The 13757-nt window shown below is 45.9% G+C and overlaps 1 protein-coding gene across 1 annotated transcript; it reads left to right on the top strand.

The window, feature by feature from the left end:
* The first annotated feature begins 11109 nt into the window (after nucleotides 1-11109).
* Nucleotides 11110-13179, top strand: LOC143480292 (uncharacterized). The gene is made up of 2 exons (XM_076977875.1): nucleotides 11110-12904; nucleotides 13156-13179. Exons 1-2 carry the CDS (start codon nucleotides 11465-11467, stop codon nucleotides 13177-13179), a joined length of 1464 nt encoding a protein of 487 aa, XP_076833990.1. The 5' UTR covers nucleotides 11110-11464.
* Nucleotides 13180-13757: the final 578 nt, after the last annotated feature.

The following is a 13757-nucleotide window of genomic DNA, read 5'->3' as shown; positions in this document are numbered from 1 at the left end:
ATATAATGACACACACACACACACACACACACACACCTGTGTGTCACACACCAGACCTGCAGTCCCTCTCAACCCCCCTATAATAACAGAGGCCTGTATGTAGAACAATGTAGAATATTGTGTGTTAACGTAGGTCGGGCCCCTCTGAGCAGTGTTCCCCTACGTTAACAGTGTTCTTGGTTCTCCCGAGGTTTCTTCCTATTCCCCACCATCATAGGGAGTTTTTCCTCGCCACTGTCGCCTTTGGCTTGCTCATTAGGGTTCTGGACCCATAGTATTGTTAACCTTGTAAATCCTGTAAAGCGCTTTGTGACAACATGTGTTGTGAAAAGCGCTATACAAATAAACTTTGATTGATTGATTCCCCTACGTTAACACTGTTCCCCTACGTTAACAGTGTTGCCCTACGTTAACAGTGTTCCCCTACGTTAACAGTGTTGCCCTACGTTAACAGTGTTCCCCTACGTTAACAGTGTTGCCCTACGTTAACTGTGTTCCCCTACGTTAACAGTGTTCCCTTACGCTAACAGTGTTCCCCTACGCTAACAGTGTTCCCCTACGTTAACAGTGTTGCCCTACGTTAACAGTGTTCCCCTACGCTAACAGTGTTGCCCTACGTTAACAGTGTTCCTGCACACACTGTCCCATCATTTCATTCTTCATTAAAAATGTTGGACAGGTCACATCATTGCTTGTAAAATCTTAATATGGACTGTCAGCTACTTTGATGGGTGCTGAATGGAACATGTACAACTGTTAATGCCCATCGCTGGTACGAGTCTGCACAGACACACACACACTATGAAGCTTTCTATTGGATCACTATTGGATCTATAATACTAAAAACAATACAAATATCTATCTATCTATCTATCTATCTATCTATCTATCTATCTATCTATCTATCTATCTATCTATCTATCTATTTACACCATATTATATATTTATATATGGTATTATACCATAACAAATATTAAATCATTTAGCGCCACCTGGTGTCTTTGCCTGTAAAACAGTTCTGCTTGTTAAATTGATTTGCACAAATATATAATATTTATTTAATATTATGTGTTGATGTATGTTAATGCCTTAACTCTGGACTGGTGTATTTAGTGTTGCACTGTGAGAGGTCTACAACAGCTTTTAATCATACAATGGAAAAAAAAACACTGAAATAACAGAAAGTGACAATGAAGTGGGGTTCAAATGAAGTGATCACTAGAGTGTCCAGTGTGGTTCACTAGGGGTTAGGGTTCAAATGAAGTGATCATTAGAGTGTCCAGTGTGCTTCACTAGGGGTTAGGGTTCAAATGAAGTGATCATTAGTGTGTGTCCAGTGTGCTAAACTAGGGGTTAGGGTTCAAATGAAGCTTTTGCATCTTAAGTGCTGATATGAGGCTTCAAACCCGCCTGACGTGGGACTATCAAATCTGTTTCATTATGTTCAGCTCAGAGAACATGTTGGGGGTTAATTTAATAATTGGTCGTCTTATTATAATTTCTGTATTTCAGGATGAAACGGAATATATCTATAACATTTTTCTTTTGTTTAAACACACAGTACATGATAATAAGTAGATAATTAGGTGAGACAGATAAGGACAGACAGATATCCTGGAATGAGTGGATCTCCCTGTGTTTGTAGGGATATCCTAAGGAATGTTGCCACACTGAAGACAGAGTACTAAAGACAGAGTACTAAAGACAGAGTACTGAAGGCTCAGGTAGAGCTGCAGTGTTTATGTGGCCATTGTTGTGTCCTGTCTCAAAATGCTCACGTTGCTCACGTTGCTCACGTAGCTTTCCCCCTGCACACGTGTTACACTGCAGTGGACGCCAGCACAGTCACGGAGAAGCTGCACTGCATGCCGTAGCTCTGAACACCAGAACAGCAGCCGTGGGAGGCGTTAGCCACTGAACGTGAAGGAGGCATAAGAACATTTATATTCAGCACCTCCGCAGCAGAGATCCTTATAAAGACCCATCATCCTACTACGGATTATACCAGCCGAGAGAGAGAGACAGAAAGAGAGAGAACAAATCAGTAAAAGTAAACAAGCAGAGTTTGATTAAGTGTTTGTTGGTATTTAAGTGGACTTGCATCTGTTGAATGTCATGTTAAAAAATGTGTGATTGCTTGAATCAATTCTTTGACACTTAATATGTCTTATTCAAAGCTCTTGGGCTTCAAGAAGGATTTGGCTTAAAATCCTCACATGAATCACTTAACAGGATTTACAGGGTCAAGTAACAAACCCGGCAAGTCGGATGGAAACACATGTACAAGAAGAGCTGTGGTACAGCATAAGTGCTGTGATACAGTATAAGAACTGTGGTACAGTATAAGAGCTGTGATACAGTATAAGAACTGTGATACAGTATAAGAACTGTGGTACAGCATAAGAGCTGTAATACAGTATAAGAACTGTGATACAGTATAAGAACTGTGGTACAGTATAAGAGCTGTGATACAGTATAAGAACTGTGATACAGTATAAGAACTGTGGTACAGCATAAGAGCTGTGATACAGTATAAGAACTGTGATACAGTATAAGAACTGTGGTACAGCATAAGAGCTGTGATACAGTATAAGAACTGTGATACAGTATAAGAACTGTGGTACAGCATAAGAGCTGTAATACAGTATAAGAACTGTGATACAGTATAAGAACTGTGGTACAGCATAAGAGCTGTGATACAGTATAAGAACTGTGATACAGTATAAGAACTGTGGTACAGCATAAGAGCTGTAATACAGTATAAGAACTGTGATACAGTATAAGAACTGTGGTACAGCATAAGTGCTGTGGTACAGTATAAGAAGTGTGGTACAGTATAAGAACTGTAGTACAGCATAAGAGCTGTGATACAGTATAAGAACTGTGGTACAGCATAAGAGCTGTGATACAGTATAAGAACTGTGATACAGTATAAGAACTGTGGTACAGCATAAGAGCTGTGATACAGTATAAGGACTGTGATACAGTATAAGAACTGTGGTACAGCATAAGAGCTGTAATACAGTATAAGAACTGTGATACAGTATAAGAACTGTGGTACAGCATAAGAGCTGTGATACAGTATAAGAGCTGTGGTACAGTATAAGAACTGTGGTACAGCATAAGACCTGTGATACAGTATAAGAGCTGTGGTACAGTATAAGAACTGTGGTACAGCATAAGAGCTGTGATACAGTATAAGAACTGTGATACAGTATAAGAACTGTGGTACAGCATAAGAGCTGTGATACAGTATAAGAACTGTGATACAGTATAAGAACTGTGGTACAGCATAAGAACTGTGGTACAGTATAAGAACTGTGGTACAGCATAAGAGTTGTGATACAGTATAAGAGCTGTGGTACAGTATAAGAGCTGTGGTACAGTATAATAACTGTGGTACAACATAAGAGCTGTGGTACAGTATAAGAGCTGTGGTACAGTATAAGAACTGTGGTACAGCATAAGAGCTGTGATACAGTATAAGAGCTGTGGTACAGTATAAGAACTGTGGTATAGCATAAGAGCTGTGATACAGTATAAGAGCTGTGGTACAGTATAAGAGCTGTGGTAAGAGCTGTCGTCATCCTGACTGGGTCCTGTCCCTGCCCTGAGCAAGGTGTTCAGTACCTCCACAGTTCATCCAATGACAGAGCTAACATGTGTAGCATCTGTTAAGACTCTCTTGCTTTAATAGACATCATGGTCTCATGTCTGTGGTGAATTGTGGCTGCCACAGGCCTTTTAAAGCTTCATCTCCATGTTCTAAAGCACCTGCTGGATACAGGATTTACAGCAGGGATGTGTCGGAAGGAAGTGTCAGTCGATCGCGAAGGAATGTGCGTAGATCGCGTGACATTAAAAAGTAGTGGATGAATCTGCACTGACGGTTGTATTTTGATTGAAATTCATGGTAGCCAATCTGCAATCCACTCAACAAATTACGTTCAGCATCCACCCCCCCCCCCCCCCCCCCCCCCGCTCAACAAAACTACGTTCCCCATCCACCCCCCCCCCCAAACAAATTACGTTCGCCACCTCACAACCCCCCTGGTAGATCTTTCTGACTTGGTCATCTTATAAGTAGCTCGCAAGCTGAAAACTTGTGGGCACCCCTTTTACAGGGTCCAGATGTGGGCTGGCATGGTGACCATCCCAGCCCACATCACCATCCCAGCCTACATCTCCATCCCAGCCTACATCTCCATCCCAGCCCACATCTCCATCCCAGCTTACATCTCCATCCCAGCCCACATCTGCATCCCAGCTTACATCTCCATCCCAGCCCACATCTCCATCCCAGCCCACATCTCCATCCCAGCCCACACCACCATCCCAGCCTACATCCCCATCCCAGCCTACACCACCATCCCAGCCTACATCTCCATCCCAGTCTACACCACCATCCCAGCCTACATCCCCATCCCAGCCTACACCACCATCCCAGTCTACATCTCCATCCCAGCCTACATCTCCATCCCAGCCTACATTTCCATCCCAGCCTACACCACCATCCCAGCCTACATCCCCATCCCAGCCTACACCACCATCCCAGTCTACATCTCCATCCCAGCCCACATCTCCATCCCAGCCTACATTTCCATCCCAGCCCACACCACCATCCCAGCCCACATCACCATCCCAGCCTACATCCCCATCCCAGCCTACACCACCATCCCAGTCTACATCTCCATCCCAGCCCACATCTCCATCCCAGCCCACATCACCATCCCAGCCCACATCACCATCCCAGCCCACATCACCATCCCAGCCTACATCTCCATCCCAGCCTACATCTCCATCCCAGCCCACATCTCCATCCCAGCCCACATCACCATCCCAGCCCACATCACCATCCCAGCCTACATCTCCATCCCAGCCTACATCTCCATCCCAGCCTACATTTCCATCCCAGCCCACATCTCCATCCCAGCCCACATCTCCATCCCAGCCCACATCTCCATCCCAGTCTACATCTCCATCCCAGCCTACATCACCATCCCAGTCTACATCTCCATCCCAGCCTACATTTCCATCCCAGCCTACATTTCCATCCCAGCCTACATCTCCATCCCAGCCTACATCTCCATCCCAGCCTACATCTCCATCCCAGCCTACATCACCATCCCAGTCTACATCTCCATCCCAGCCTACACCACCATCCCAGCCTACATCTCCATCCCAGCCTTTGATCAAAGCATTTAAAGCATTAAAAAAACTAATGTTAAACTCTGTTGCATGTCTAACTACAACAGTTAAAGAGTAACTGTAACTTTAGTGAAATACATTTTTTCAAACTACAACAAAAAGACCAAGATGTCTCACATGGACCACTGTGTATGCGGCTGACGACTGAGCAGCAAGCAGAGACTCTTATCACAGCCGCAGTTCAACTAATGACTACAGCGCTGAACACACAATGTTCAAGCAGAATGGTGCAGGAGTGTGACATTATTCTGGGCACAAGTGTGTGTTATTGGACAGAATGTGCACGTTATAGGACAGTGTGTGTACATGCGTGTGTTATAGGACAGTGTGTGTACAAGTGTGTTATAGGACAGTGTGTGTACATGTGTGTTATAGGACAGTGTGTGTACAAGTGTGTTATAGGACAGTGTGTGTACATGTGTGTTATAGGACAGTGTGTGTACATGCATGTGTTATAGGACATTGTGTGTACATGTATGTGTTATAGGACAGTGTGTGTACATGCGAGTGTTATAGGACAGTGTGTGTACATGCGAGTGTTATAGGACAGTGTGTGTACATGTGTGTTATAGGACAGTGTGTGTACATGTGTGTTATAGGACAGTGTGTGTACATGCATGTGTTATAGGACATTGTGTGTACATGTGTGTGTTATAGGACAGTGTGTGTACATGCGTGTGTTATAGGACAGTGTGTGCACATGTGTGTTATAGGACAGTGTGTGTACATGCATGTGTTATAGGACAATGTGTGCACATGTGTGTTATAGGACAGTGTGTGTACATGCGTGTGTTATAGGACAGTGTATGCACATGTGTGTTATAGGACAGTGTGTACATGTGTGTGTTATAGGACAGTGTGTGTACATGCATGTGTTATAGGACAGTGGGTGCACATGTGTGTTATAGGACAGTGTGTGTACATGCATGTGTTATAGGACAGTGTGTGCACATGTGTGTTATAAGACAGTGTGTGTACATGTGTGTTATAGGACAGTGTGTGCACATGTGTGTTAAAGGACAGTGTGTGCACATGTGTGTTATAGGACAGTCTGTGTACATGCATGTGTTATAGGACAGTGTGTGTACATGCGTGTGTTATAGGACAGTGTGTGTACATGCATGTGTTATAGGACAGTGTGTGCACATGTGTGTTATAGGACAGTGTGTGTACATGCGTGTGTTATAGGACAGTGTTTGCACATGTGTGTTATAGGACAGTGTGTACATGCGTGTGTTATAGGACAGTGTGTGTACATGTGTGTTATAGGACAGTGTGTGTACATGTGTGTGTTATAGGACAGTGTGTGTACATGCGTGTGTTAAAGGACAGTGTGTGCACATGTGTGTTATAGGACAGTGTGTGTACATGTGTGTGTTATAGGACAGTGTGTGTACATGTGTGTGTTATAGGACAGTGTGTGTGTACATGCATGTGTTATAGGACAGTGTGTGCACATGTGTGTTATAGGACAGTGTGTGTACATGCGTGTGTTATAGGACAGTGTATGCACATGTGTGTTATAGGATAGTGTGTACATGCTTGTGTTATAGGACAGTGTGTGTACATGTGTGTTATAGGACAGTTTGTGTACATGTGTGTGTTATAGGACAGTGTGTGTACATGCGTGTGTTATAGGACAGTGTGTGCACATGTGTGTTATAGGACAGTGTGTGTACATGCATGTGTTATAGGACAGTGTGTGCACATGTGTGTTATAGGATAGTGTGTGTACATGCATGTGTTATAGGACAGTGTGTGTACATGTGTGTTATAGGATAGTGTGTGTACATGTGTGTGAGAATCATCATTTTGTCTGTTTGTCTGCTTTCCTAATGTAGTTGTCTTGTTTTACTAGGAAATTACTTAAAAATATGTTTTTAAAAGGAAAATAGAAAATTGCACATTTAATATTTGCTACAATAGAGGGATTTGGCCCTGGCACCATAAAGGGTTCATCCCTCTACAAAACACTCAGGCAAGAAGGACTCAGTAGCCATAATGGATATGTTGTTCAAACAATTCTGTAATCTTTTAAGCATGAGTGTTGTCACTATACACATTGCCTTGTAATTATGGACCTACATGTCTTATTTAGTGCTTTGCAACAATCCGTATTTCTGATACTCTAATTTTTTTTAATATTTGTCGCCATCGCCATGAAATGAGCAGACTATAGCAGGCAGGACCCAAAGAAGAGCACGTCTGAATGGATCGCCATGTTTGGTGCTTCACTTTCAATCAGCCATTCAAGGACACAGCAGACAACTCGTGTAGTTCTGGAAAAAAGACACTCACCTAAATCTCCACAGACTGTGAGTTTGGGCCGGGAGCATCACTCCTGTGAACCTGCTGGTTTACTTTGAAACGCCACTAGTGGTTAAAGTCCTCGTTTTCTTCAAGTGCATCTCACCCACAAAAATGCTTTAATATGACATCTCTCTCCTTCTTTCTCTCATTCTCTCTCTCTCCTTCCTCCGTGTGTAAATTCAGGATTTGATTTCTAATGTGCACTGTATATATATAAAGTTTTATCAAGTGTAGTTTATCAATCAAAATCAAATGAAACTCCAGCATGCACAGGTCAGCCATGGAAATCCATGAATACTATTTTAAACGCTTATTATTAAACACAAATAATTCTTATTAAATTCATGTTCATGGTTTTAACCTTTGACCTTTGACCCTTGTGTGGCTGTGTTACAAAAGCAGAAGCTTGTGGCTGCCACTCAATAAGATGTGAGTACCAGCAAAACCCTTAAACAGATGTTATCTTGAACCTTTCAACATATTTATACAGAATCATAAAGTTATAGAGTTGAATCTATGACCAGAATCTACACCTAGTTATAGAGTTGAAACCTGCCTACCACTGTACAAGCATTCACACTGTAGACCAGTATAGAAGAATCCTAGTATAGACCAGTATAGAAGCATACTCTCTCTGTAGACCAGTATAGAAGCATCCTCACACTGTAGACCAGTACAGAAGAATCCTAGTATAGACCAGTATAGAAGCATACTCTCTCTGTAGACCAGTATAGAAGCATCCTCACACTGTAGACCAGTATAGAAGAATTCTAGTATAGACCAGTATAGAAGCATACTCTGTCTGTAGACCAGTATAGAAGCATCCTAGTATAGACCAGTATAGACGCATCCTCTCACTGTAGACCAGTATAGACGCATACTCTCACTGTAGACCAGTATAGACGCATACTCTCTCTGTAGACCAGTATAGAAGCATCCTCACACTGTAGACCAGTATAGAAGAATCCTAGTATAGACCAGTATAGACGCATCCTCTCACTGTAGACCAGTATAGACGCATACTCTCACTGTAGACCAGTATAGACGCATACTCTCTCTGTAGACCAGTATAGAAGCATCCTCACACTGTAGACCAGTATAGAAGAATCCTAGTATAGACCAGTATAGAAGCATACTCTCTCTGTAGACCAGTATAGAAGCATCCTCACACTGTAGACCAGTATAGAAGAATCCTAGTATAGACCAGTATAGAAGAATACTCTCTCTGTAGACCAGTATAGAAGCATCCTCACACTGTAGACCAGTATAGAAGAATCCTAGTATAGACCAGTATAGAAGCATACTCTCTCTGTAGACCAGTATAGAAGCATCCTAGTATAGACCAGTATAGACGCATCCTCTCACTGTAGACCAGTATAGACGCATCCTCTCACTGTAGACCAGTATAGACGCATCCTCTCACTGTAGACCAGTATAGACGCATCCTCTCACTGTAGACCAGTATAGAAGCATCCTCTCACTGTAGACCAGTATAGACGCATCCTCTCACTGTAGACCAGTATAGACGCATCCTCTCACTGTAGACCAGTATAGAAGCATCCTCTCACTGTAGACCAGTTATAACTGACCAGGATCATTGGTTTAAATTCACTGGATTGATTGATTTTGGTTTTGTGTGTTGATGTATTTGTGTTCTGTGCATGTTTGTGTGCGTTTTGTATTTGTGTGGTTTAATTTGTCCTGCTGGGGATGCCGTGGATTGCACGGGGTGGAATGCCTATAAAGGTAAAGGTGTCACAGGTGGGCGTAATGAGACGTCGCTGTTTGCAATAAGCCTAGATGCGGTGTATTGCGGGTTTGCATTGTCAAAGAAAATATTGACGCCTGTGTCTAACAACAGAGTAAGACAATCCATATTTTGCAGTCCTTGGTCAGCGCAGAGAGGTATGTCTTTGTTTGTATGGCTTATATATGGTTGGTGTCATTTGTATGAAGTGACTGATGTCTTGTTTGTATTTTATTCAGTTTTCACAGCGCTATGAGCATGGCTGGATTACTGACCGGGCCAGTGGGGCCAGCGCCCAGGGGCCCTTGAGGTCAGGGGGGCCCTGGCCGAAAAACTTTTTGCGATGCCTATCAACATTTATGGTACAATATATTTTTATTTCCGAGGGCCCTCCATTTTAAGGATCCTCTGACTATTAGGGACTTTGACCCCAGGGCCTCTTGGGGGCCCTAGCCATGCTTTTGGGCCCTAGCCATGCTTTGGAGGGCCCTAGTCATGCTTTTGTGCCCTAGCCATGCTTTTGGGGCCCCTAGCCATGCTTTTGGGCCCCTTAGGAAAATGGATGAGGCGTTGTGGCACTGCTCTGACTTCGACTTATGGCTATTAGGGGTCCTAGGAAAGAGGGGGGCATATTTTTAGAGGGCCCTGGTTATGAGAGCCCCTACCTGGGGGCCCTAGAGAAGAGCAGGGCATACCCCCCTGCTACGGGGCCCTTGACTTCCATAGAAGTCGTTTACCATGGCTCCTTGACTTTCTAGGGACCTACAAACTCAGGCCCTTACTTAATGCTTCTGAATTTGTATTGTTACAAAATTATTATGTTCAATTTCTCTTAAGCGCAGAGACACAAATTAATTTAGCAATTTTGCAATTATTTAAATTTAAGACAAGCAATTTGTCTGATGAATGCTATCTTTGACACTGATTAAATTGAGTGAATTTGGCCAAGGGTTTGATTTCACTTATGTGAAAACAACAAGCCATTTGACTAGTTTCATGTTTCCCCTTTAATAAACAACAGTAAAGAGACCAGTGGTCACTCTAGTTCTGAAGGAATGCACGAAAGGAAAAGTGCCTTTTCATACAACAGAACTGCAAGTTAATTTTACTGAGTAGCACAATTTTGGTTTGGTGACAGATGAAACAGCAAGTGGTTTTGTTGTAGTAGCTGTGGCTGCGTATGCGTGTAACCCTGATATTTAGTTTGAGGATTATTTATTGGAAAACATATTTTATTCAGCTTCTTATTCAATGACCATTCAATGACAGTTTGACATGACTTGACATGCTTCAAGGCAGAGTGAAGGGGTCTTGACAATAATGAAACTTGATTTAATATAATTAACACAGCATTTTTAATATACTCAAAACCTTTCCCCTGTCTCCCTCTCCATGCCCCCCTCTCTCTCTGTCTCTCTCTCTCACACACACACACACACACACACACACACACACGCTACCCCTCCCCCACCCTCTCACTCAGTGGTGAAAAATTGTTAGATTGCCATAAATTCCCACGGGGGCTGAGCCAATCAGATGTTGTGAGAACTTCCAAGTGAATATGCAAGTTCTATACAAAACCCCCTGCCAGTATCAAAACTCCTCACATTCAGACAGTTCAGCTTGTGAACTTGCTCTGTGCTTTTACTACAACTTTTACCTTGCTATTACCAGATCAGCAACCAACAGCCTTTTAAAGGCTCATTGACCTTTATACTGCAGTATATTATTTTATAATACAGTATATATAAATATTTTTATATTATATTATACTATATTGCATATATTCTGTTACATTATTTTTATAGTCTTTTCAAAGGCTTATATATTATATTACTGTCACGGTCACAGCTCCGGACCCTTCCCTGTGGGCGTGCCACTATGTCGTCTGCGTGTCGTTATGCCCATGTATGCACTTCCGTGGGTGTGGGTTGTTCGTGAGCGTGTTCGTAGTCGCACCTGTGCCTTGTCTCGAGATCACGAGGGTTTGTGTTATTCACCTATTTAATGTGCGTTCGCGCAGTGTCTTGTGCTCGTCTTTGTCTAAAGCTACGTGTCAGCGTGAGTGTTTGTGTGCTACTTGCGCTCCGCACCAAGCTATTTCGTGTTGTGTCCAATAAATGTTGATTGTGCACCGTAATCGTCGTGGTGTCTGCCTCCTGCACCCAACGTTACAGAAAGACGAGCCGAATAAGAAGTATGCCAGGATACGCCACCCGTGCCCCAAAGGGGAAGAGGAGAAGCCGACGTCACCACGGCTCTTCCCCGGTTCGGCGCCGCGAATCCCCTGTCACCGAGCAGACCATGCAGCAGCACCCCATGTGTGCGTACTTGCTGTGCGCGGCTCGAGAGACGGAGGACGAAGAGATGGCAGACGGTATCCGCCAATCCGCGGTCCGCATATGGAGAGAGTTGCACCCTCCCGCGTCCCTAGGGCGGCCACCCAGAGCGGTGGGCAGCAGCGGATCGGAGGACAGGAGAGCACCGCCCCTGGACTTCCCAGAGGAGGAGTCCAGTGAACCGTTCATGGTGGGGGTAGGTGCCTTTGCCCTCACTCCCCCCGAGGATGAGTTCGGGAGTGAGGACTCCGGAGAGGAGGAGAGTGAGGGTGAGGCCAGCTGCCCTTCCCCCACGTCAGCGGCTCCCCTGACGTCGGACGAGGAGAGGGAAACCAGCCCCACGCCATCGGTCTGCTCCGATGCCTACGAGCACCCCGAGAAGGCGGAGGGTAACGTCAGTCCTCCCCCATCTGTGTGCTCCGACTCGACGGTGTACTACGGAGAGGGGGAGAACGTTAGTCCCCCTCCGTCTCTGCACTCCGAGACAACGGTGTGCTACGGGGAGAGAGGGAGCGCCAGCCCACCTCCGTCCGTTGGTTCATCGTCCTTTGTGAGCGAGGACGAGAGCGAGGAGAGTGAGGGAGAGAGCCTTCCGTCAGTGTGTTCGCTCCCGACAGTCTACAAAGGGGGAGGGAGCGGACCGGACAGTCCGCCCAGGTTGGAGAGTGGGGAGTCCTGTGGGGAGGAGCCCATGGACCACTCCCGATGTGAGACCCCCGCACGGTCCATGGACTGGAGCGTGGCCGAGGAGGTGATGCCGGCGATGGACACCACCCCCGATACCGGAACCGGGGGAGGCTGGCCTGGCAGAGGAGGGGCTTCCTACGGGAGGTTCCCAGAGAGGGTGGAGGAGCGCCAGCAGGCTTATAGGGCGGCAAGCCCCTACGGCACTCCCGGAGGAGGTAGCCGCGGACCAGGGAGGACAGTTGCCGCGAGACACGCTGGTCGCACCGCCTCCAAGCGGGAAACAGGTCGAGCTGCACCTCGCGCGCCCACCGATAGTGCTGCCACCAAGCGGGCGACCAGTCGCGCTGCACCTCGCGCGTCCGCCAGACGTGCTGCCCCTAAGCGGGCGAGTAGTCGCGCTGCACCTCGCGCGTCCACCAGAAGTGCGTCCCCCAAGCGGTCGGCCAGTCGCGCTGCACCCAGCGCATCCGCTAGCCGTGTGGCACCTGGCGGTGAACGGGCGGAACAGGCGAGAGGTGTTCCGCCTTCTGCAGCACCCCCAGTCCCCGGAGCTTTCTCTTCGCTGCAGGCTTTGCCTAAGGCGGGGAGCTTGGCTCCGATGATGAATGTTTGTGTACCGGTGTTTTTGTCAGTCCCAGTGTTTCTCCCTAATCCACTGTTCCCGTTTGTGCCCTTTGTGTTCAGCGTCCCTGTGTGCATGTTTGTGACTGTGCCATTGTTTAACGTATTCTCCCCTGTCTTCCCAGGGAGGGTGTTCTAGAGCTGTTCGCGGCGGTTCCCACCATCGGGGGAGACGGCTCTCGGAGGCTCGTGAACCCGGCGGCTCCGGACCTGCCCGTTGGTATTGGTTCGGGGCTTTTCCAGCTACGCGGGAAGCTCCGGGAGTAGCGAGCCCCTGGTGGAGGGTTCTGTCACGGTCACAGCTCCGGACCCTTCCCTGTGGGCGTGCCACTATGTCGTCTGCGTGTCGTTATGCCCATGTATGCACTTCCGTGGGTGTGGGTTGTTCGTGAGCGTGTTCGTAGTCGCACCTGTGCCTTGTCTCGAGATCACGAGGGTTTGTGTTATTCACCTATTTAATGTGCGTTCGCGCAGTGTCTTGTGCTCGTCTTTGTCTAAAGCTACGTGTCAGCGTGAGTGTTTGTGTGCTACTTGCGCTCCGCACCAAGCTATTTCGTGTTGTGTCCAATAAATGTTGATTGTGCACCGTAATCGTCGTGGTGTCTGCCTCCTGCACCCAACGTTACAATTACATTACATGATATAATATTACAGTACTATATTTACTATTGTCACGTTACGGTCCCCGAACCCTTCCTTTGGGGCGTGTGTTAACGTTGTCTGCGTCTATTCGTCTGTGTCAGTGTATCTCCGTGGGTGCGGGTGTGTCTTGTAATTATCTGTCTCACCTGTGGCTCGTCTCCTCATCACGTGGGGTTGATGTGGTCTGTCTATTTAATGTGCGT

The sequence above is a fragment of the Brachyhypopomus gauderio genome, chromosome 17, assembly GCF_052324685.1.
Source record: "Brachyhypopomus gauderio isolate BG-103 chromosome 17, BGAUD_0.2, whole genome shotgun sequence".
Classification (NCBI taxonomy): domain Eukaryota; kingdom Metazoa; phylum Chordata; class Actinopteri; order Gymnotiformes; family Hypopomidae; genus Brachyhypopomus; species Brachyhypopomus gauderio.
The sequence above is the reverse complement of the archived record's forward strand: the minus strand, read 5'-3'. Positions and strand labels throughout refer to the sequence as shown.

Coding starts and splice junctions, on each gene's coding strand:
- LOC143480292 (XM_076977875.1), top strand. CDS start 11,465: ATGCCAGGATACGCCACCCGTGCCCCAAAGGGGAAGAGGAGAAGCCGA. Junction 12,905..13,155: donor CTCCGATGATGAATGTTTGT/GTACCGGTGTTT, acceptor GGGCTTTTCCAG/CTACGCGGGAAGCTCCGGGA.